This window comes from Petromyzon marinus, chromosome 42 (genome assembly GCF_048934315.1).
Source record: "Petromyzon marinus isolate PM22_M1 ecotype Great Lakes invasive population chromosome 42, UKy_Petmar_22M1.pri1.0, whole genome shotgun sequence".
NCBI lineage: Eukaryota > Metazoa > Chordata > Hyperoartia > Petromyzontiformes > Petromyzontidae > Petromyzon > Petromyzon marinus.
The window spans coordinates 4,088,586-4,113,469 of record NC_133708.1 but is presented as its reverse complement, the minus strand read 5'-3'; the positions used below and the strand labels follow the sequence as shown (position 1 = coordinate 4,113,469).

At 48.6% G+C, this 24,884-nt stretch overlaps 1 protein-coding gene across 1 annotated transcript; it reads left to right on the top strand.

The window, feature by feature from the left end:
• Positions 1–5,025: 5,025 nt before the first annotated feature.
• Positions 5,026–23,924, top strand: LOC142930577 (protein-arginine deiminase type-2-like). Its single transcript, XM_076073438.1, has 4 exons — positions 5,026–5,271; positions 20,061–20,232; positions 21,223–21,295; positions 23,502–23,924. Exons 1-4 carry the CDS (start codon positions 5,180–5,182, stop codon positions 23,594–23,596), a joined length of 432 nt encoding a protein of 143 aa, XP_075929553.1. The 5' UTR covers positions 5,026–5,179; the 3' UTR covers positions 23,597–23,924.
• Positions 23,925–24,884: the final 960 nt, after the last annotated feature.

Below are 24,884 nucleotides of genomic sequence, written 5' to 3'. Positions count from 1 at the left end.
CACGCTGCATTGTGTGGCGCTCACGAGTGAGGCCACCGCCCCCGTGTCCAGCAAAATCCGGGTGCACCGCCCGTTTACCTGCCCTTCTACCAGCGGCGTGGCCCCCGTGATTCCCGCAACCAGTTCCCGCAGCCAGTCGCCCGTCCTCACCGCGTCCTTGGGTGTTGTTGTCGGAATCTGGGTGGAGGTCACTCGCTCACCATTATTATTATCGTCATTTTGTGTTGGGACCGCGTCGATTGTACCCCTAGTTGGTCCACTCTCTAGGGGGCGTTGGCATTTAACCCTGGTGCGTTTCTAGCGCGGGCGATCTGAGGACAGTCTCTCATGAGATGCCCTCGCCGGTCGCACAGATCACATGCCCGGGGGGCGGCCCCATAGGAGGCCCCTTGCCCGTCCTTTCTCTCCCCGATACGTGTCTGCCCAAGCTCTGCCCCCAATCGGGACACTCGTCCAGTTAGCCTGCCTACTGTGAAGTGCAGCTCTCCCATTTCGGACTGAATGGTCTCAACTGTAGACTGTAGTTTGGTCATGTTCCGGTTCGTTTCCTCGCATACGTGGGCCAGCTGGCCGGCTATATCTCCCATGCGGGTCTGTAGCCCTGCTACCCATCCCGGGGTTGTCTCGCGGGATCCCGGAGGCTCCCTTGCCCGGCCCCTTACCGTACTGGTGAGCCCCTCCTCCTCTTCCTCCTTTGGGAGCAGGCTCGCGATGGCGCATTCTCGTCCCAGCCCCCGGAGCTGCGCGCGTTCACTGGCAAGCTCCTCGCACTCAAGCGCGCGCTTGACAAGGGTATCAAAGGGAAGGCTTGCACTACCCACTTTGGGCTGCCACCACGTGGTGCAGGCTAAATACCAGAGGGTTTTGTCGGCAGCCAGCTCGTCAATTACCTCTGTCGCGAACTCTGGATGGGCGATCCGTGTCAGCGATCGCACGTCTTCGGCATAGTCGCGAAAGTCCTCGCCGGGTTGGCGTCGGCGCGCCTCTAAGGCCGTCTTTGCCTGTCTCACATTACACATGCCGAAGCATAGGTCGAGTTGGCGCATCAACTCTTCTAACTGGTTTGGGCGCTTGCGGGTAGAGCCTCCACAAAGTCAGCTGCCCGCCCATCTAGATTAATAGTAAGTTGCCATAACGACTGCGTGTCCGTCCAGCCATTAAGCTCTTTAGCCCCTATGATGTTGTGGGCAAACGCTTTCCATGAAGGGGTCCCCATGCCGGTAAACCCATACCTTATTTTTACGTGGAGTAACGCGCCTCTCTCCTGTGGGGATATGGGTGTTCGTACCGCTTCTGACGCCATGTTGTCGGGGAGGCTGACCTCCGACTCCTCGCTCCCTGGAGAGCCATTGCTCTCCTCTCGCGTGCTCGGGGGAGGGTTACTGCCCTCCAACCCCCCTCCCCCCCCTCATCACAGTCCTTCTTGGCATAATCCGCTGCTGGGGCATAGCCACCTGGGATCAATTCGCACACACTCCCACTCGCATGATCCTCTAAACGTTATGCACGCCGTACGCAGTCGCGCATACTCATGCACCCGCAGCCACCAAAATTCGATGCGGCTACCTGCCTGGCGCCGTGCACCAATCGCACGCGCGGGACCCGGGGTCAGGGATCAGAGGGCAGGGGCGTCACTCGTACGTGCGCAGCTGATTGGAGGAGGTGCCCCGGAGCTGGTTTAAAGGGCTGTATGAACAACCTCGCGGGTACGCCGCCCGTGCACCTCTCGCACACGCTAACCACGAGCTACACAGCTAATCTCGCATGCACGCCACCCGTCTACCTCACGCACACTTTAAGCAGAGGCGGCACAGGTGATCTCGCGTGCACGATGCCCGTCTACCTCGCGTACATGTTAACTATGAGCTACACGCAGCGGCGAGCGCACACACGGGGGTAAAATACACGCTCGTGCGCAAACACAGGATACCACAACGAGAAGGCTCACAGCACCATGCACTCCTCTCCGCATTCGCAGGGACGACACGACAAGGTTTATTGACTACTGGCGATTTATTCTCCGCGAATAACGAAGCGAAACTACCCGTGTCAGTGTGGGCTAGCAGGGCAGGTCTAACCTATCTCCCAGTGGTCTAGGACTCAATCTGTCCCGTCTCTCCCTAATCACTCTCCCTAAGGATATTCCCCTTAACCTCACCTCTCTCCTGCGTACTCACGGTTCGACTCCGAGGTGTAGGAAGCCGTGGAAAGGCGAGGCTGCACGTAGTCCTCGCTGGGAACGGGGCCTGGCTGCGCTGCGACTCGTCTCACGGACGATCCAGTGGCAGGCACGATGACTCCTCCGATCCTTGACCCCAGAAGAACACGACTGACTGCCCCTACCTTCCCTGCCCTTTTTATTGTCGTTACATCAACGATAACTTGCCGCTAATCCGCTGGCCTTTCGTCCAATCAGAAGCCTCGAATTTCCCGCTGCTCTCTAATCGGATCAGTTCTCTCTCCGACGTCCGCTTTTAACTCTTTATGCAAGCGCATTCGTCCCGCCGTTCGTTACTCCGCCCCACCCCCTACCTGCCTGCTGACCCGTGTCGAGTGTGCCCCTCTATCCGCGGCGGCTGAGCAGCCCCGTTGTGACCATGCAACTACCATCCAGGTCACGGCGCCGCGGTGCGAGCTAGCCTCGGGGGAGGTCGCCCAATTCCCTGGTCGCAGGAAACTGTGAAGATTGGAGGGCTTCCGGGTGAAAGCCTGTCGGACAGGTGACCTCCCCTCGGGGCTCTATGTGTGTGTGTGTGTTCATGTCGGGGGGTGGTGGGGGAAGCGCCGCGACGGAAGCCGGGCGGCTTTGTTGCTGCAGCACCCCCGCCGCAGGCACGGCTCCGACGGAGCGGCTTCGCTGTTGCAGTACCACTGCCGTAGGCACGGCTCCGACGGAGCGGCTTCGTTGCTCTGGCACCTACAAAGTTGCCCAAGACAGATAACGGAACTTTGTGTGCGGAACGCGAGGCGGACTGCTGCATCGCAAAACCGTGAGAGGTTGCAACAGCTTGGGCAGGCCTTGATGCAGCAGTGGATAGATCGTGGCTGATTATGATGTTTTTTGATGTGTGCATGAGTGTGGTTGTGTGTGTGTGTGTGTCGGGGAGCGGTAGTGTAGCCGTTAGTGCGCTACGCTTCAAACCTGGCGACCGGAGTTCGATTCCCGCTCATGGCCAACATCGGTGACGATTATCTGAACCGATCTTGGGCCTCCCCTAGGTCGACTCAGCCTCAAATGAGTACCTGGTGCGGTGTGTAATAAACATCGCCACTGGGGAGACAAAGGCGGCCGTGGGTGGTTCTGGCCACCCACCCCCTCGTGTGCCGTTCTGGCCTTCATAGGTGCTTGCTAACAGCACTTGCTTCAATAGTCTGTTAAGGCTAGACGGGGGATCTTTGTCCTTGTCTTTTTGTGTGTCGGGGAGCGGTAGTGCAGCGGTTAGCACGCTGCGCTACAAACCCGGCGACGCGAGTTCGATTCCCGTTCACGGCCACAGTGACGATTATCTGAACGGGTCCTGGACCTCCCCTAGGTCGACTCAGCCTCAAATTAGCACCCGGTGCCGGGTGTAAAACATCACCACTAGGGAGACAAAGGCGACCGGGTGTGGTGTTGGCCACCCACCCACTCGTGTGCCGTACCGGTCTTCAGAGGTGTTCGCTAACAGCACTTGCCCCAACAGTGTTACAGGCTATACGGGGGATATTTGCCTTTGTGTAGGGAGTACCTTTGTGTGGTCGTTTAAGGCTGTGTTTTGTGTATGGTGGCACTTCTGTTGGCTCTGTGGTTACAAGCGGAATGATGGACAAACATCATTCAATGGTCTGGATCGCGCAAAACACAAACTACTCATTAGCACCGTTGTGGAGAATATAAGAGATCAGCAGACAATGTCTCCTCCAGATGTCTGTCTCTCGACATAAAACATATAAAAGTATATTTTAAAAAAACAAATGCAACGACCTCACGGTCTTCTGGGGTTGCATAACTTCAGCATCGGCAGTGTCAGACTTGCTAGAATCAATGCTGCTCAATTGCTAGCCAGATCTCTTTTGGATAGTCCACAGGCTGATGGTTACAAAATATTTGTGAAGATTATGCAAACTGATTCACATCAATGCACAAGAGAAGTTTGGTGAATAATAAAATGTATATTTTAATTCAATCACCTTCAGTAGGTGTCTCTGACGAGCAATGATAACAAAAATACATATGTATGTTGAATTTCTATCCCACCGTACGTTGCCAAACGTGCGAATCGGAGGTGCATATACATACATACAGGACATACAAAAACAATGACCCCATGAAACGTTTTTAGAACTGCTCTTCAGATCACGTCATCTAAAAGAAAAAAAACAGTGTTGTGGAAAGCGTGTGTTTTTATACTTTTGGTTTGCTCCTTTGACTATTGGTTCTGGAGATTTAGGCTACAAAGTAACACGCACGGCATCAGTGGCATTAACAGTGCGGTGTGTGTGGCGATAACATTAGGGCTCGGTGTGTTAAGAAAGGCATGAGATCAGTGCCTTGCACTGACGTTTTGGAAAGGCAAATGTTTTTCCATCCAAACAGGTGCAGGGCAGTGGTTTTGCTTAGTCCCCGGGTTCGTTTGGGGTGCCACGGTGGTGAGATGTTATCTCCCTCGCCTGGTATGCAGCAAGTCGTGGGTTCGATCTCGATCCTGACACCTGCTGCTGTATATTTGGAGTGTGCGTGTCTCTCTCTCTCTCTCTGGTCGCGTGGATTTTTCTCCGGGTCCTTCGGGTTTTCCCTCCCCACCATCCCTACCGCCTCCCCTCCATCCTTGCCCCCTCCCCTCCCTACCTACCCCCTCCCCTCCATCTCTAACCCCTCCCATCCATCCCTACCCCCTCCCCTCCATCCCTGCCCATTCCCCTCCATCCCTGCCCCCTCCCCCACTTTCCGCCCACCACCCCTCCCACCCCTCCCAGGTACAATTACATCACCATGAACCAATAAGCACGAGGGAACCCTTCCTTATATTTCGCGCCGACAAAAAGTCGTGACTCACGACCCCCCATATAAGACGCCTGGCTATTTAAAGAGCCTTAACAAGCAGCTGATAACGTGATCCCGAGCGGCTGCTCTTCTTAGCTTGAGTTGCCCCGTCGTGTTTTGCAGGTGCAGTAGGAAGGAAGGCGTGCGGAGGACAACATGGCCAAGACTCGGACAATCTACCTGCAGCTGGACAAGGTCCTGGAGGAGGTCTTCGTCCTGGGCACTGAGCTGGTCATGGACATTTACCAGTGAGTGACGCATGGCGCTGTGTGTGTGTACCAGTGAGTGATACATGATGCTGTGTGTGTGTACCAGTGAGTGATACATGGAGCTGTGTGTGTGTACCAGTGAGTGACGCATGGAGCTGTGTGTCTACCAGTGAGTGACACATGGAGCTGTGTGTGTTACTAGTGAGTGATGCATGGAGCTTTGTGTGTGTACCAGTGAGTGATGTATGGAGCTGTGTGTGTGTACCAGTGAGTGATACATGGAGCTGTGTGTGTCACCAGTGAGTGCCGCATGGAGCTGTGTGTGTAAGTGATATATTTGAGCTGTGTGTTGAGCAGTCGTAAAGTGGTCGAACAGAGCCGGTATACACCTATAACACTGTTTTGTTGTCGTTCCCGCGCACCTCCGATTAGCGCGGTTGGCTACGTACGGTGCGAAAGAAAGTTCAACATACATATAACTGTTCCCACTCCGATGCTACGATGTTTCCGCAGAGGGAAAACTGATAGTTAACGGTGGGAGGGATGTTGTGTGACAAAGTGGTCTCATGCCGGAACTTTTTACATTTAAATTTTGACCTCTGATGTCATAAAGACATGAGTGGGCACGTCACCACACCCGGCCTTCAAGGGGAGTGTAGCTGATCAGGTATTTTCATCATGACTGCCTCCCCTAGTGGCCACCGATCCCGATAATTATGCTGGAGGTCGTGGGTTCAATCACGACTCTGACGCCTGCCGTATATTTGGAGTTCGCGTGCCTCTCTATAGAGATTTTAACTACCTCGCCTGGTATACAGGAGGTCATGGGTTCAATCCCGACTCTGACGCCTGCTGTATATTGCGTGTTTGCGTGTCTTTCTCAATAGAGATGTTAACTTCCTCGCCTGGTATACAGGAGTTCGTGGGTTCAATCCCGACCCTGACGCCTGCTGTAAATTTGGAGTTGGCATGTTCTCTGTTTCCGTGGTCGTGTGGATTTTTCTCCGGGTTCTCCAGTTTTTCCCTCCACATTTAGAAACATGCGTTTTAGAGTATTTGGCTGCTATAAATGTACACGTTGATAAGCCACTTCGTTTAGATATCAATTGTGGCCAGGTCGTTACTGAAAACGAGTTCCATATCTCAGTGGGCCTTACCTGGTTAAATAAATGTAAAAAAACGTGTCATTTTTCTCCATATGTTTACACTACATATACCAACGCCCCACATTGTCTTCATTGTTTGCCCGTCTACAGGGCGAGCAATAATAAGCGTACGCCAAGGACCGTAGTGGGATGGTAGTTGTAACAACGGCGGTGTAGCTATCGAGTGTGCAGGCATTGCCACTGCACCCGGGGGCCCACGGGCCGGAGGCACTCAGGTGCCAGCTATGAAGAGTGGTTTGCAGTTGGACAGCGTCCCCCATCGCAGTAATCTTTATCTCAACCACTATCACCGTATGTACAAATATATAATGTACAACTATATATTATAATAGCTATACGGGCAGTCCTCGGCTTACGAGCCTAATTCGTTCCTAAGACCGGTTCGTAAGTCGAACGGTTCGTAGGTAGGAACACAATAACGGATTATTTAAATGCCCATGCGGTCGGTGTTATGAAGTCTGTTACGGTTTAGCAAAACAGGAAAGCATCGTTAAACTCAATTAAGAAGAAACATTGTACATTTGCACGTAACACTGTAAAATAATACTGTGTAGTAAATCTTCATATATATAAAAGGCACAGTTGTGAATACGTGTGTCTGTTCAAAATGTTTAGCGTACTTCCCGACGTGCAACAAAATGGAAATTTGCCATGTGGGGACTTTCCAGGCTGTACACCATGCAAATATTATACAAAACACAATTTTTTTTGGGGGGGGGTGCTCAATAATGCATATATGTTTCGCACGGCAAGTGAGCTGTGACGTCAAATCTGTCACGTGATGCGCGCATGTTGAAGCGTAACGCATTGTAGTGTAGTGGTTAGCGCGCCACGCTATGAACCCGGCTACCCGAGTTCGATTCCCGCTCACGGCCACCACCGGTGACGATTATTTTAACCGGTCCTGGGCCTCCCCTAGGTCTACTCAGCCTCAAACGAGTAACTGGTGTGGTGTTTGAACATATCTCACTCTTCTAGTCTCTCCACTGCTAGCCTGCCTGTCACGCTTTGCTCTCTCTGCTGCTGGCCTACCACTACACACTCTGATAGCTTCCCACCATACACTCCGCTAGCCTCTCCACTGCTAGCCATTTACTATACACTCGGATAGCTTCTCCACTGCTAGTATCTCACTATATCTTCTGCTAGCTTCTCTACTGCTAACCTTCCACTATATACTCTGCTAGCTTATCCACCGCTAACTATACGCTCTGCTAGCTTCTCTACTGCTAGCTAGACTCTCTGCTAGCTTCTCTTGTCTTTCCTCTTCTCTTCACTCCGACCAACTCAACTCTTTCTCCCACGCTCCCGTGTATATAAATCCCTCCTCATTAACTCCTCGTGAATTAAGCAGGCGACCTGCAGTCGCCTAACGCCCGTGGCTTTCCTCGTTATCGTCTCAATCTCCCGGTCTGCCCGGCGTCTTTTCCCTGCCTGCATTTGCAGCCGGCCAAATCACTGCCATGCATCTTAAAGAGCCGCCTCCTTTCCGTTGCTCCCTCTCACCACCGCACCTGGCCGCCCCGATGCGACCTCTCAGTGTCTGTAACCCGCACACCGCTTGCAAACCCCACCCCAACCAATACACAAGTGACACCTCTCCCATAGTCCCACTTCTCCCGGTAGTGCTTGTTGTCTGACCGCTGAAGTAACTGAACTGTGGCTCATTTGAAGGCCAATTTCGACAAATTATTATCGAGGTTCCCTAACCCCCATTTCCTATGCGTACGTAACATTGTCAGTAGACCCCCCATACATAAGTGTACGCATTTGGGTTAACCACCCCCTCCCCCCTCCATGCGTACGTACTAAATGGATGGCCCCCAGCGCAGCAGAGCACTAACCGCTACACTACCAGTCCAAACAAACAAAGTTCCCCCGTATAGCCGGTAAGAGACTGTAGGGGCAAGTGCTGTTAGCGAGCACCTATGAAGGCCAGAACGGTACACGAGGGGGTGGGTGGCCAGCACCACGCCCGACTGCCTTTGTCTCCCCAGTGGCGATGTTTACACATCGCACCGGGTACTCATTTGAGGCTGAGTCGACCTAGGGGAGGCCCAGGACCAGTTCAGATCATCGTCACTGGTGTTGGCCGTGAGCGGGAATCAAACTCGGGTCACCGGGTTCGTTGCGCAGCGTAGCGCTAACCACTACACTACCGCTCCACACTCACTTTCACACACACGTCCACACTCACTCACTTTCACACACACACACGCAAACGCTGACTGCCATCGTGGGTCCAACTCATCACCTCGCGGACGATCGCAACTCTGAACAGCATGTTTCCGCGGTTCAGTTTGCAATTGCGAGTTCACGTTTTAAGTCAAAGCTATTTTGAAAATATATTTCATGGAAGCTGGTTTGTAAGGACGCGGTGTTTGTAAGTCGGACCTTCGTAATTAGTCTTCACCAATAGTAGCTAGTTGTAATTACTGGCGAAACGTCGTACTCAGATTGTAAATGTTGTGGCTTGGCTCTCTAACACGTCGGTGTGCTGTACCAGTGACGAATTGGTGACGTTCTATACTATTTGGTTCTATTCGGTAAAGTCACGTAGGTAAAAAAAAGAAACAACAAAAATCACGACGTTTTGGCCACAACACAAGTGGCCTTCATAAAGTGAAGGGACCGTGCTATCACGAAGACAGCGTTGGAATAAAGAAAGTCAAGCCAGGTTGCGTCCTTTAAGCTGTGTGGGATGAAACCAAACGCTTTGACAAAGGAATTAGCATAAACTGCTGATAGAACACTTAAAGTGCTGGTAGAACACTTAACACGGGGGGGGGGGGGGGAGGGGAATTTGACAATGCAAACGTTGTCTTGAAGGGAAATAAGCTGCTGTGAAAGTTTGGTATATCACTACTTGGATAAATATACTATACCATTGAAATTAGTTTAATGTTTGGTATGATTTAGAACATCTTTCCAATGATTGCTTAATTTGAAACCATCTTCTCGGTTGAAATTGTGTCTGTGTTTGTAAATTTGAATTGCCTCGTGTACAAATCTCTGATGATAACCTGTGGGTTTGCAAAGGACCTGGGTATTGGAGAACACCATATCGTGATCACCCACAGCGTTGTAACAGTGGTCAGCCACGGCAGAAGAATTCGTTCTGCCGTGTTTCAAATCTGTTTTGTGCTCGCGAATTCGGTCAGAGACATGTCGCTTTGTCTCCCCGATATAGCAATCACCACAGGTGCAGCTCAATTTGTAAACCCCGGGGTACTGTAAGTCCGGAATGACATCCTTCACGGATGGGATCAGGTCACGGATTTTGTGTACTGTATTGAACCGGACTAGGGTCTTGTGTTTGTTTAGAATTTTGGAGGTCTTTTTAGTAACGCCTGGTATATATGGTAGTGTGATGGTTTTGACCAGAGATAAAGGCAACGCTACTGTTATTATGGATAAAGATTCATACAACAACAAAATCCAGAATCCGCTCAACGATGGAAGTTACTCAAAAATAAAAAATGACCCCACTAATAGCCTAGCGATAAAAACCAACAAGATCATCACAAGTTCGACCTCCCTAATCGACCCAACTAAACGTCCCTCCCTAAAACCTTCTGCTGCAAGACCCCCTAGATTCTATGGTCTTCCCAAGATTCATAAAGAAGGCACCCCACTTCGACCCATCGTATCCACGATCAACTCTCCTACCTATAAACTAGCCCGTTTTCTGTCAGATACCTTGCTGCCTTTCACTGGCAAGACCGCCTCAGCAGTACTTAACTCAGCCCAATTGGTCTCTATGGTCAAAGACGTTGTACTGTCCCCTGACGATATCCTTGTCAGCTTCGATGTGGTCTCTTTGTTCACCAAGGTCCCAGTACCTGATACCATTGAAATAATTGAAAATTTGGTCCAACATGGACTAGACCCCGACACACCTGCACTGGTTAGGCACTGCCTCAACAATACCTACTTTACTTGGAATGGCTCCTTCTACAAACAAAATGAGGGTACCCCCATGGGATCCCCCTTATCACCAGTGATAGCCAATATTTTGATGGAGAAATTTGAATCAGACGCCATCCAGACTTCCACCCTCAGACCTTCCCTGTGGAAGAGATATGTGGATGACACTTTCGTCATTTGGCCACATGGCCTCCCAGCTCTGAACCTTTTCCTACACCACATCAATTCCAGACATCCCGCCATCAAATTCACCATGGAAGTGGAGAAAGATGGCAAGCTACCGTTCTTAGATGTTCTGTTTGAGAGGAGACCTGATGGCTCATTGGGGCATTCTGTCTACAGGAAACCCACCCACACAGATTCCTACTTAAAACCTGATTCCCACCACCACCCAGCCCAAAATAATTCTCTCATCAAAACTTTATACCATAGGGCTCATTGCATTTCGGACCAACACCACCTGACCAGTGAATTAAAACATGTACACCTGGCCCTCAAAAGGAATGGTTACTCTGACCGTACCATCCGCCAAGCTGTCTCTCCCTCCATACAGATACAACCACTTGATACTCCGGTCAAAACCATCACACTTCCATATATATCAGGCGTTACTAAAAAGATTTCCAAAATTCTAAACAAACACAAGATCCAGGTCCAGTTCAATACAGTACACAAAATTCGTGATCTGATCCCATCCGTGAAGGATGTCATTCCTGATTTACAGTACCCCGGGGTTTACAAATTGAGTTGTACCTGCGGTGATTGCTACATCGGTGAGACAAAGCGACATGTCTCTGACCGAATTCGCGAGCACAAATCAGATTTGAAACACGGCAAAACGAATTCTTCTGCCGTGGCTGATCACTGTTACAACGCTGTGGGGGATCACGATATAATTTTCTCCGATACCAAGGTTCCTTGCAAACCCACGGGCTTTTATCAGAGATTTGTTCATGAAGCAATTCAGATCTACAAACACAGACACAATTTCAACCGAGAGGATGGTTTCAAATTAAGCAACCATTGGAAAGATGTTCTAAATCGAACTAAACATTAAACTAATTTCAATGGTACAGTATATTTTTCGAGTAGTGGTACCCCAAACTTTCGCAGCTCTTATAAATTCCCATTTTTACACCATCAATAGGTAAACTCCCCCTCCCCCCTTTCCCCCTCCCCCCCGCGCCAAACTGCAAGTCCACCGGCACTTACACCACCTCTTTCCTAAAATCCGCAAATCAAATGCTAATTTTTATGCTAATTTCTTTGTCAGAACACCTTGTTTGCTCGCACACAGGTCCGATGTCTGAGCGTGGTTGTGTTTCGCTAAATTCTCGTGTTTGATGAGTACTAGGTGCCTCGGTGAATGAATATACTCTAACTTTAACATAGCTATTTCTGTGACCAGTTACAAGCTAATCACTCAGCTATTTCAATGCTAAATTCGATGCTAATTCCTTTGTCAAGGGGTACCTCTGCGGATGTGTATACTTTAACTTAGCTATTTCAATGAGCCATTTCAATGCTAAATATATGCTAATTCCTTTGTCAAGGCGCTTGGTCTTCTTTATCTTCTCACACAGCTTAAAGGTCGTGATCTAAGCGTGGCTTCTTCCACTCCCTTCACCTGATGAAGGCCGCTTGTGTTGTGGCCGAAACGTCGTGATTTTTTTGTTATTTTATTTTCACCTACGTGACTTTACCCAATAGAACCAAAGAGTATGGATCCTAGCAGTCACGAAAGCTTTAAATCTAGAATATCAAATGGTTGTTTATAAACAAACACAAGATCCTGGTCCGGTTCAACACAGTACACGTAATCCGTGACCTGATCCCATCCGTGAAGGATGTCATTCTGGACTTACAGTACCCCGGGCTTTACAAATTTAGCTGCACCTGTGGTGATTGCTATATCAGGGAGACGAAGCGACATGTCTCTGACCGAATTCGCGAGCACAAATCAGATTTGAAACACGGCAGAACGAATTCTTCTGCCGTGGCTGACCACTGTTACAACGCTGTGGGTGATCACGATATAGTGTTCTCCGATACCCAGGTCCTTTACAAACCCACAGGTTATCATCAGAGATTTGTACACGAGGAAATTCAGATTTACAAACACAGACACAATTTCAACCGAGAAGATGGTTTCAAATTAAGCAATCATTGGAAAGATGTTCTAAATCATACCAAACATTAAACTAATTTCAATGATACAGTATATTTATCCCAGTAGTGATATACCAAACTTTCACAGCAGGTTATTTCCCTTCAAGACAACGTTTGCATTGTGAAATTCCCCTCCCCACCCCCCCCCCCCCCCCCGTGTTAAGTGTTCTATCAGCACTTTAAGTGTTCTATCAGCACTTTATGCTAATTCCTTTGTCAAAGCGTTTGGTTTCCTCCCACACAGCTTAAAGGACGCGACCTGGCTTGACTTGCTTTATTCCAACGTTGTCTTCGTGACAGCACGGTTCCTTCACCTGATGAAGGCCACTTGTGTTGTGGCCGAAACGTCGTGATTTTTGTTGTTTTATTTTTTTTACCTACGTGGCTTTACCGAATAAAACCAAAGAGTATGGATCCTTGCAGTCACGAAAGCTTCAAATCTAGAATTGGCCACGTTCTATTTACGTGACAACCCTTACTAGTTGGCTGTGTTGGGTGGTCGCGGGTTTTAATGACACAACATTTATATTTTTACGCGATCTAACCCCAAAAAAACTATTATGGATGATATTGGTCGCAAAAGCCTACTACGTGTTAAATAATTGCTATAATAAGCGGCGCTATATAAATCTAGATACCTTAAGATCAGACATTCCGTTCACCAGCTGCCGTACCAACCACGCTACACCACGAAATAATCACTAAAATAAACACTATTTAAAACGCAGCACATATTTCACAAATCGGACTCAAAGTCCGATCGAGAGCTCAAGAGACGCGAGTCGCGAGTGTGTGGTTATGGGTAGGTGCCCTGGACATACGTGCGATGGACTTCTTTCGCACCGTACGTAGCCAGCCGCGTTAATCGGATGTGCGTTGGATACATCCTTCCTCCTGAGCACTAATCTGGAGATGTGTTGTTGAGAACTATGGCAGTGGAGTTCACCTTCACAGCACTCTTTGCTTGGGTAGGAGCTCATTGTGGGGACTGGTGACGCAGTGGTTTGTTTCACCGCATAAATGAAACCGCTTATCTGAGTTTGATTCCCAGCGACAGCTAACGTCAGTGGTGAGTAATCATAACTCTACCGGTCCTGGTTCCCGCCCTTCTTTTTTAAATTAACCTGCACTCACAAGTGTGGCAAGATGTGGTCAAACAATCACCATGATTGACAGGGCCTGGGGCGGGCCCTTATTTGGTAGTGACTTAATTTAACGAGTTGTAGCAGAAGTCTCTCTCGCGGGAAAGCAGAGGTGATAGATGTGCACAACATAATAGAAAATGTGGGTGGGTGGGGGGGAGTTAGTGGGTGGGAGGGGGGGAGTTAGTGGGTGGGTGGGTTTGGATGCGTGGATTTTGGTGGGTTTGGGTGAGTGGATGGGTGGGTTTGGGTGGGTGTGGAGTCTTTTGGCGCTTGAACATGTAGAGGTGTGTGAAAGGAATGTTCGGTGACCACCCTGAGGGGGTCTTCCGACGGGGGAGAGTGGGAGAGTGTATATATGGATGGGGGTGGGGGCAAGAGGGGGCAGGGAGGAAGTAATCAGCATTCTCGGGGGGAGATCAGGTGTATCGTGGAAGGTGGGTGAGAAAGGAACGCGCCCTATAAACCATACTAACATCCACGTGGCTTTGCGTTTTGGGATGACAACCTCTCCTCTATTCTGGGACCTTCTTATCTCAACTGGTGGCGGTGGGGGGTTCCCCCTCTCCCTTGGCCGCTCCCCGTCTCCCACCCTCCCAGGGCCTCTCCACCTTTCCTCTCATTTAAAAATGTTTGACGCGATTCTTGCTGTCCCTAAAAAACAAAGGCCCGCCGCAGAACGTTGGGGGCGACAAAAAAAAAACAACCGCTTCGCAAATATTATGCCCACGCGTCCCGGTCAACGAGGGGGGCAGGGGGACACTTTACTCTAATTTTAAACTTCGGCGGTCAGAGGGGGGATACCCTGACCTCATATACCGTTTCATTGCCTTGTAGGACAATGTGTTCATTGCCCGCGTGAGCTAGCAGGGTGTAACGCCTTTGCCCCCATGGGAGATGGTGGCTGGCGGGGGGTCATGGTCTTTCCAGTTTTACAAGGATGGTTTTCCTGGGCAATGATGGTGAACGCTTGGAGTAGGGCGTGCTGGTGTTTTGAAAGGGTTACTCGGTTTCAAGCCCCCCCCCCCCCCCCCCCCACAGGGCAGTTTCAATCGATGGAGAGAGGTTGTTGCCACATTTGTCAAATGTCACCTTCTGGTATAAATTTGGGATGCCCGGGCATGACCAAAACCGCGCGTAAGTGGGTTTGTATTGTGCCTGGGGTACATGCTAGACAGTCAGGAGGGGTTTGCTGTGAATTTTGCCCTTTCTTTTGTCATGTATGTGCCATGCATGAATTTTAACTGTAAGAGTTTTGAGCGGTATTGATCTTGGGCCGGATTCTCGGGGCTTTCCAGATTTAGGACAATTTCAGCAGTGTGATGTCGGGGAATAGAAGGTTTCTTCTGTTCCATAGTTTCAGAATTGCTGATCTGGTCCCAGCACCTTCCTTGCCTAGCAAACGGTAAGCCTCCGATAATCTATATGTGGGCCTTGGCTCTTCCAGACAGTCTATGATAGGGCGGTGGCGGGGGGGGGGGGCGTCTAGGTTTCTGTCAGGGGCTTTGTTTTGGCGTCCCTGATCTAATACAGTAGTCCCTCGGTTAACGGTGACATCGGTTAACGTTTTTTTTTAATCGGTTGACATTTCGTCTCCCATAGGACCCCCGTGGTTTTGACTGATGTTAACATTTTGATTAACGGTAACGTTTACGTTATGCACGCGGGGCGCCAAATTCGGCTAATCCGAGCGCTCGTAAGTGGGCAGAGCTTACCTCAGCCAATCAGCGACGCCCATTTATGAGCTTTTAGACCTCGACTGGCTTTGTTTACATGACGTTTTCTGTTTTGGCGTGGAAACGTCTCTCTTGCAGACTTATTTTTCAACTTATAAGTGAATTAAATGCACAGTTATTTCGATTGCCAGTAATTTTCATGGAACGGATGAAACAGTTAGCCAAGGGAGTACTGTACTATTATCTTAAGATATCTATTGTTTGCTTATGTAGCCAGTAAAGGCTTATACTATGGGATTTGCACATAATTGTGCACTCAGAGGTGTTTTGCAGCTGTTAGGATGTTTACATTCACAGCCAAATCAGTGACTGATAACCAAGGAATGTAAATGTGATCGTAAAAATGATTTATGGAAGATACGGGTAACATTCGGTGAGGTATCGCGTTTAAAGTAGGTCTTACCTTTATACCTCCACTGGCACCTGCCATCTCCTCGCCATAGCTGCTGCTGCTGCTTGAGACCGTCATCACCTCTCAACTTAACTACTGCAACTCTCTTCTCGTTGTACGTACACATGTATGTCGAGCTTCTTTCACACCACATGAAAGCCAAACCGTGCTAATCGGAGGCGTATGACGTCGCTAAATCTACAAACTCCATCAAACTTAATGCACAACACCCTGTAAACAATGCGACATCACCCCCAATTCGGATCGATTCCTGGCATCACACTCGATACCTCTAAGATACTCCGTGGACTTTCCTACCTCGCCCCTCTCTCTTAGCCCACTTTACTCCCCCTCGAGTGCTCTCTGCTCCAGAAACGAGGGCTTTCTGTCCGAACCCCTAAATAAACTTTCATGGAATGGGAGGGCACTCGTTTACTTTGCTGCTGCCCCCCCGCCTCCCCGTGGCAGCCTTCACGTGGTCCACCCTGTTGAGCGAGAAATCACAACGAGTGCCATCAACAAGGCGACCGAATATCGATGATCATCGATCTCCTTGTCTCCAGAGCAACAACACGAGCCTCCATGATTTGGAATTATTTTATTTTTCCCATCCAAACCGCCGTCACCGCTGCCCGGATTTGTCAGGGCTAGAGGCCTTCCTCATTTGCCGAAACGAATATCTCTCTCTCCCAAAAAAGTGTGTTCATTTGACCATCTACCGTAAGATCATTTGTGACCTGAGGAATTTAACCCCTCTGCCTGCCAACATTTTTTTTATCTCCCCCACCCCCCCCCCCCCCCAAAAAAGCTCTGTACATGTACATGTCGTCCCCATACTTGTACAACACCTTGAGCCATGGTCACATTTATACGCTTTGTTAATCCAAGTAGAATTTTGTTGTACTGTTGAAACAACGCTGCAAGTCGCTTAAATCCCCCCCCACCAACCCCCCCACCTCTGTCCACTCAACAGCATAAATGGGTGCAACACCGTCTGTCAGCAGCTCACGTGTGGTGGGGTAAGGGGCCGTCCATGAATGACGTCACGCACTTGGGGGGGGGGTCAGACATTTGTGACGATGTGTGACGAGGGGGGGGGGGGTTGAGAAATGTGACGTTACATCAAAATGCGCAACTTTAAATAAATATAGAATTGTTATAAGAACACTACTTGTTATAACAACACTCCTACAACATCAGAGTGCAGCACAACATTAAATACGCACTACAATGTCAATAGTTTAAAGAGATTTGAAGCATGTTTTATTTTCAAAATGGAAATATGGTTTGGGGGGGGGCAGAGCTTTGTGACGTCATATTTGAGGGAGGGGTCTGACTTTTTGTGACGCCGTGTGATGAGGGGGGGGGGGTTAAAAATCATCCAAAATTATGGACGGCCCCTAAAGTGTGGGTACTCCCGTGCTCTTCCAAGATGTCTGCCCATCGTGGAAGAGAAGCCCACGTGCCCTCGAGTGGAGAGGTCCTGTCGTCAGCAGCGGTCAGAATCAGAAACTTTATTATCCTGGAGGAATCCGATGAGCTAAAAACCATTCTTTTTTCACAGATATCCAGGAGAAATCAAATGCAGTGTGAGTAAAGCGAATGCAGGGCAGCATCAACTTTGCACGAACGCAATTCGTATATACCCAGGGCTCGGCAACTTTTCAAAAAAGAAGAGACATTTTTGTTTTGTCTTTGACCAATATAGTTCGAGAGCCGTTCGCACTCTGAGCTCCTTGTTACACACAAACACAGCAGCAGGTATACAGGCAGATGACAACCACATTGTGACTTAACCAAAATAGGTGATGGAATAAACTGCGTCTATTTAGTTTTTGTCCCCCTTAATGACACTTTAACAATACAGTTTGACTTTTGTACATTTCGCCATCGTCTAGATATTCTAAAGTGACCCATTCCCTGCCATACTTAATAAATTATCTTTACGTTCAATTAAGTTTAAGGCCTACTGTCTATTTTACGGCCGCCCGCAAGGGGGAAGCCAAAGAGCCACCACATGCGACTCCAGAGCCACAGGTTGCCAACCCCCCCTGGTATAACCCATGGCGCTTGGCCATCTGCAATGATTCCAATCGTCCGCACATCCCCAGTGATTTGTACACGCTGTAGATGTAGCAACTCGCAGAGAACATTCTGGTTCAGAAGTGCCCATCAATGGCCGCACCACAGATTTGTTTGGGTTGTCGGTGGGCACTTCTGAACCGGAATTTTCTTTGTCGCCAGCAGCGGTCAGAATTGGAATCTTTATTATGCTGGAGGAATCCGATGAGCTATAAAGCTCTTTTTTCACAGATGTTCAGGAGAAAGTACATGCTTGTGCGAGGAAAGTTAAATGCAGGGCAGCACCAACTTTGCATAAATGCATTTCCTATAACCCATGGCGTTTGGCCATCTGCTCTTATTCCAATCATTCGCATATCCCCAACGAATTGTACATGCTGCAGATGTAGCGACTCACAGAGAACATTCTGGTTCAGACGTGACCACCAACAGCCGGCGGAGTTTACAACCAAACGATTTGTGGCTCGTTTCATCATCTTGTGTCTCTCGTGCGCGTGTGCAACAGTGAGGAAGGGGTCGGCGACGAAGTGCCCTTGGCTAAAGGTTCAAAACGCACTGGTCACCACATAAGAGACACAACTCAATAACTGTGCAAGTTTACCTGTGCCTATGGTTCGGTGCCCAGGGCTCCCTCTCCAGATGCGATTGCTTTGCCCTACAGCTACGCAGAGTGGTGTTGTTTCCCGAGGCCCATTCATTGCTATGTTCTATGTTTATGTACTGTATGTTGAACTTCTTTAGCGGCGTACGTAGCCTACCGTGCTAATCAGAGGTGCGGGGGAAGGACGACCCACTGCACAAGCAGCATTGATTAATATGGACTGGGACTTGGGGTGGGGGGGTACTTTGGTGTCTGATTCACGCTGCTGTCACAGAGCGTTGCCAAAAACAAAAAAAGGTCACACGTTGCAATGGGGAAATGGGGGGTAAGCAGTTTGCAAGCAGAACAAATTGACCGATCGAATGCGAGCCCTAGCCTTAAACCATAACCAACTAGGCAGTCAACCACAAGTACTAACCTTAGGTGCACACAACCTATGCATGCATACACATATATACAAAGACAAATATGGCCTCTGTAGCCTTTACCAGTTTGTTGGGGGGCAAGTGCTGTTGGTAACCACCTCACGAAGACCATCATGGCACACTAGAGTTAACTATTAATTTTTATTTTATTTTACCAGATCAGACCCACTGAGCTGCATAGCTCTTTTTCAGAAGCGACCTGACCACAAATAATAGATCAACAAAGTATCAATCACGTGGAAATGTATCATAGTCAAATACTCTAAACGCATGTTTCTAAATGCAGCTCAGAGTTATGTTGACTTAACAATGGTTGGTGGCTGTCACACAAACCTGCTTTGCATGTGTCTGAACTGATAATTATCAATTATAATTGAGATAAAGTGGCCACCCAAACGGCTGCATTAAATGTGCTAAGACATCCTATATAGAGTGTACATACTGCCAAAAATGAGTTTCACAACTCCCGTGGAGAAGGCAGTGGTGGCAGATCAGCTCACATGCTGGTGCAGGAGGGACTGTGGCAATGCAGTGCCACGATGGGACGGTGAGGCCATCATCCAGCAGTGGATAGGTAATGTCTGACGATGCAATCCGAGAGATAAATTGAACGCAATTTGCCATGTTGTTGCAACTGATCCAGTAGGGGCTATTTTGAGTGTAAACGACAACCCGTGTGTAGGACATTTAATTTCTGAAAATTCTGATAGACTATGTGTATTCAAAACAGTACAGGGGATGTTTTTTTCGTGAGAACTCTTGCTTATACGCGCGCCACAGTGGCGAGATGTTAACTTCCTCGCCTAGTATACGGGAGGACGTGGGTTCAATCCCGACCCTGACACCTGCTGCATATTTAGAGTTTGTGGTGTCTCTCTCCCCGTGGTCGTGTGTTTTTTTTTCAGGGCCATCCGGTATCTGGCTGCTATAAATATCCACGTGACGATAAGCCACTTCATTGAGCTATCATTTCTGACCAGGTCCCTTCTAGAAAAGAGCTATATATATATAGCTCAGTGGGGGGCCTTACATGGTAAAATAAAACAATTGTTTAGCTCAGTATCATATTTTGGCAATGCAGCAGATTTTGTTTAGGATTTTACCATTCAAACTAATGCCAAGGAGTAACGCGTTTGGGATGCTGTACATTCAAATTGCCCTACCCCCCCCCCCCCTTGCCCATTCCTAGTGTGGCACCGCCGGGGGCAGAGAGCTTCTCTGTGAGTGCCAGCGTGGACGTCACGTGCTGGGTGAGCACGCCGTTCAGGTCGGCGGCCAACGACGCACGCGGCCGCGTGGCCGTGGGGACCCAGGTGCACGCTCAGGTGCTCACGCCCAGCCAGGAGGTTGGTGACAAGAAGGTGAGAGCATTACGCTGCGTGTGCATGCGTGCATGTGCGCGTTTGTGTGCGTGTGCGTGCACATTATGGGGGCACGGCTGGTGCATTTGCCAGTCATCTCAGTCGGTCAACTCATGGCACCTGGGTCTGTGGCGCAGTAGTTAACGCACCACGCTACGAACCCGGCGACCTGAGTTCGATTCTCGCTCACGGCCAACACCCATGACGATTAATGATCTCAACCGGTCCTGGACCTCCCCGAGGCCGACTCAGCCTCAAATGATTACCTGATGCAGTGTATAAAAACATTGCCACTGAGGAGACAAAGGCGGCCAAGCGTGGTGTTACCACCCACCCCGTCTTTGCCTTGCCGACCTTCATAGGTGCTCGTCAATAGCACTTGCCCCAATAGTCTGTTAAAGGCTATATGGGGAATCTTTGTCTAAATTCGTCCACCACTACCCTTTATAACCATTAATACTGATTCATCTGCCACTACAGTGAGGGCACTTAATCACTACCACGAGCAACAACACCACCACTGTATCTGCCACTGGATCCATTTACTCTCCACCGTGACCGACATTGATATCCCTGCCACACCGCTCTCATCCGTCCAAGTGCACAGGACCATTAGAACCAACACTCCTACCACCGGCCACTGCCGCAATCATCACGATTGCATTCACGGGATATGCCCAGGCAAAATGAGTATTCAGAAGAAGGATGGATGCTATTTATTCAACATATCAGAAATACAATGGAATAATTATATGTGATGGCAATAGAACAGGTGTTAAGATGTTCAAACACCAAATAGATACCTATTTCAAGGAATCAAGTCTGCATTAACCACACATACTTGCAAACAAACATGCTCTGATAATATATACATTGTCTTTGAAACAGAGTGGCCTACACCAGAGATGAGGGTTTTGTTAATTCAGGTCTCAACTACCCCCCCCCCCCACACCGCGCGGGGTACTCATCCTCTTTGGGTTTTGATTGCAGATGTCCGTGACCTTTTACGGAGAAAAGGCTGACGTTGCCCTGGCCAAAGCTCGAGTTTACCTGACGGCCATTGGTGAGATGTGGTCGCTGAGTGTCGTCACTTCTGCGTTGTGTCCTTGTGCGAGTGACAACGAGCGTGATACTTTAAAAAAAATCAAAATTCAGGACCTACGGAACGCGAAAATATGATTCAATAACAATAACACCCAACACCAACCATGATATGAGCCCCTATCTAATATGTGGAATTCTAAACCCAAAGCCTAAAACATTATTCTTGACACGCAAGCCAACTAACATGAGCTCCTTATCTTAATAACTAATAAAGTAGAGTCATACAGTGGTGTTTCTTTCCATTCAATCCCGGATTCACTCTGATAGTCACCCAGAGCTTTTCGGCGATATCGGGTAATGACAGAACTGTGACGTCACTTCCTGTGATGTCACACCGTAATGAAATGGCGACGGGGGGGGGGGGGCATTGAGCATGTAGTATCTAGAGTGGCGTTATCCAATTACCTTAGCAATCGATTATTCTAGCAAATTCTGTGCCATTTGGATAAGACAAAAATAGTTTATGTTAAAATAATCATTCTCACGTCTGTTTTCCACACGTTGATACTGAACAGAAGGTAATGGGTGGGGCGTGGTGACTCAAGAAAAGTCGGCAATGTCACGCTGGCCATGGCTTGTGGGGATGGTTTTCTCCCTTAAGGATGGGGGAACAGTCACCATTTTAAATGGGCCTGAGTAATCAAGTACCAAAACATAATCGTTGGTTACAATTTTTCATCAATTAATTGACTTAATCGGCTGCCCGTTCCAGCTCAAACAATAGCATACAATGAACTGCCTCATATACGCTACTTTATTTGCCATTATTCCTGTTATCTCTGCTTTGAAGCCAATTTGCAATTCATCTGGTTGTCCAAAGATCCCTTATTCCTGTATTTTAATTAACTTTTGGTTAAGTGGAAGAATGTGAACAACAGCTGTGTAACTCAAACAGATGTCTTTTTTTTTAAACATTGGTTTTCTTGATGAGGAGATGCACGCGAAGGTTTTGAAGCGTTGAATCTTTTCAAGCTCATCTCTCCTCTGTTGCCTGTTCTCTTCTTCATCCCGCCCCTCGCCCCTCCACTTCTTCCCATTCCTATCCCCACACGTCTGTGATACCTACGTTCTCCTCTTTTGTGGTCACTCATTCCTCAACTCGTGCACGCCCCTGCCATCTCAATCATGATATTCTGTCTCTCAGTTGTAAGCTCTGTCAAGTGCCTTGAGTGAAGGTGCTCTCTATAAATATAAAATTAGATGAGGTGTGATTGACATCATGCAATGTTCACAAAGCATTCATGTGTCTGTCCACAGGAGTTAATTAGGCGTCTGATCGTGGTTGAAGGTGGTTTAAACAAATCGTGAACTTCAGAGATTGTACTCAATTTATGAATGCACCTACGTCACTAGTTGTGGAATATGAAGTAAATAAACCATGGTCTGTTTCAACGCGTAAAATACCAACACAATATGCTCTGTCAGTCTGAGAGCCTTTTGTGTTTTAAACTGAAACTAAACTTTTTATGTTATTTTACCAGGAAAGGCCCATTGTGCTATATTGCTTTTTTTCAGAAATGACCTGGCCACAAATGGTAGCTCAACGAAGTGGCTTTCCATCATGTGGAAATGTAAAGCAGCCAAAATACTCTAGACGTGTGACGTTGATTCTAAATGTGGAAGGAAAAACCGGAGGACCCGGAGAAAATTCCATGGAACCACAGGGAGAACACGCACACTCAAAATATACAGCAGGCATCAGGGTCGGGGTCAAACCCACGACCTCCTGTATACCAGGCGAGTTGGTTAAGCCAGTAAGAACTAAACAGGTTTCAACTTTTAGTGCCACTTAAAGTTAATAATTGTTCCTGCAACGTTACAGTGCTTAGTAAGTAGTGCTTTTGTAATTCAGATGCACTGTGTGACCGTCATAGTATAATTAGCATAGGAATAATGTAGTTTACAATATTTTTAAAATATCAAATAAAACACATCATTACTTTAAGGACATTTGACTGAAGTTCATTGTTTACATCAAAAAGGTGTGGTCAAGGCATAACAATTCAATATAGTTTGGGACGGACATGGACAGAATTATTCCCTTATATTTAATAGAGAGGAAAAGAGGAACAGAGGAAGTTCGTTGACCTGGACTCGAAAGTGAGATATTTAAGCTTTGGCCGTGCGATGGTGACGATGCTGTTGTTGTTGTTGTTCGATTACAGGCCTCTCCCTGGATGTGGACTCTGATCGAGATGGCATCGTAGAGCAAAACCACCCTAACAAGGTAAAGCGCCTGGCAAGGAGTGTGTGCGCTTAACCTCCGAGTCATCGTCGTTGATCCTGAGCCCCCTGTATTTTTCTTCTCCCCACGTACCTCCACCCTGTGTCACACCTCCTCCCTCTTGTCTGCGCATCTCCTGCATCGCCGCTCCCTCTGCCTGGCTGCTGCAGAGCACACTCATCCATTGTCCTCTGTAGCCTCCTCAACCACCTTTCGCCTTCCCCAGATGGGGAGAATGACGATGATCCGAAATGCCAGGACTCTGCACACAGAAAGAGACCAACGTTACCCTTCATACTCCGATCCCTTCACTGGCACACCCTCTGTCCTGAATAAACGTAAAGAGATCACCCCCCTCCCCAACCCCCTTCCCCTCCTATCCCCTCCTCGTCCCTATCTTTCCCCCATTACCCTCTTCCCCTCCCCGTATAAACAATAATGTCCCCCCCCTCCCCCCGCGGGCGTTCCCCACCTGTGTGGGGTAGTGTGCCCAGTTTTTTCCGCACTTCGCTAGGCCCCTGTCGCGCCGAAAACTCGGGGCTGCTGTTTGCAGAATTTCTGTTCTACCCCCCCCCTCCCAACTGCATTTTGGTGATCAGCGCTTTGTATGGGGCTCGCGTTAATCTGTTTTTTGTTGCATTGGGTGCAATTGTGAACGATCGCCATATCAGACATTAGTACATCTATAATGCAGGTTTTTTACAGTTACAATAAAGATATGAATGTCGTTAAAGCCGCCACCGCCACGAACCCAAAAAACACCTGTATTATGGATGATGTTGGTCGTGAAAGCCTACATGTTAAACATTAGTACATCTAATTGCCATTATCATTGGTTCACTACAGCTCAAAGATTCAGTCCCTACAAGGCGTGTGGTGACATTAGAAAATTTCCCATGTGTCTGTGCTCGGCATTTGAAGGCCTGAAGACCGGAATTGGTGACTTTGCCGACAATGTGTTAATCAGGGAGGCAGTTCCAGATCCGGACAGCAGAGTGAGGAAGAAGGGAGCTTCTGTCCAGAGAGCATGCTCTGGCAACTCGGGGCGGGGGGTCGGGAAGGGCTTGGCAGGGTTGTTAACAATATAAAAAAATAGAGGTCACCTCTGTTTCTCTGCAAGGGCTCACTCCTGCCTACTCCCTTCTCGTTTCATCTCACCCTGTCCACTCCCTCTCACATGCTCGTGGTTTTCTGTCAAAGCCCAGCTAGGTGGACGGCCGCACACTATCCTCTTCTGCCCCCGTCATCGGTGGCGAGATGCTAACTCCTTTGCCTGGTATACAGGAGGTCGTGGGTTCGATCCCGACCCTGACGCCTGCTGTAT

Bases quoted from the DNA above. Each gene is read 5' to 3' on its own strand.
- LOC142930577 (XM_076073438.1), top strand. From the start codon at position 5,180: ATGGCCAAGACTCGGACAATCTACCTGCAGCTGGACAAGGTCCTGGAG. The intron at 20,233-21,222 runs GTGAGAGCATTA...TTTTGATTGCAG, and splicing joins AGGAGGTTGGTGACAAGAAG to ATGTCCGTGACCTTTTACGG. The intron at 21,296-23,501 runs GTGAGATGTGGT...GTTCGATTACAG, and splicing joins AGTTTACCTGACGGCCATTG to GCCTCTCCCTGGATGTGGAC.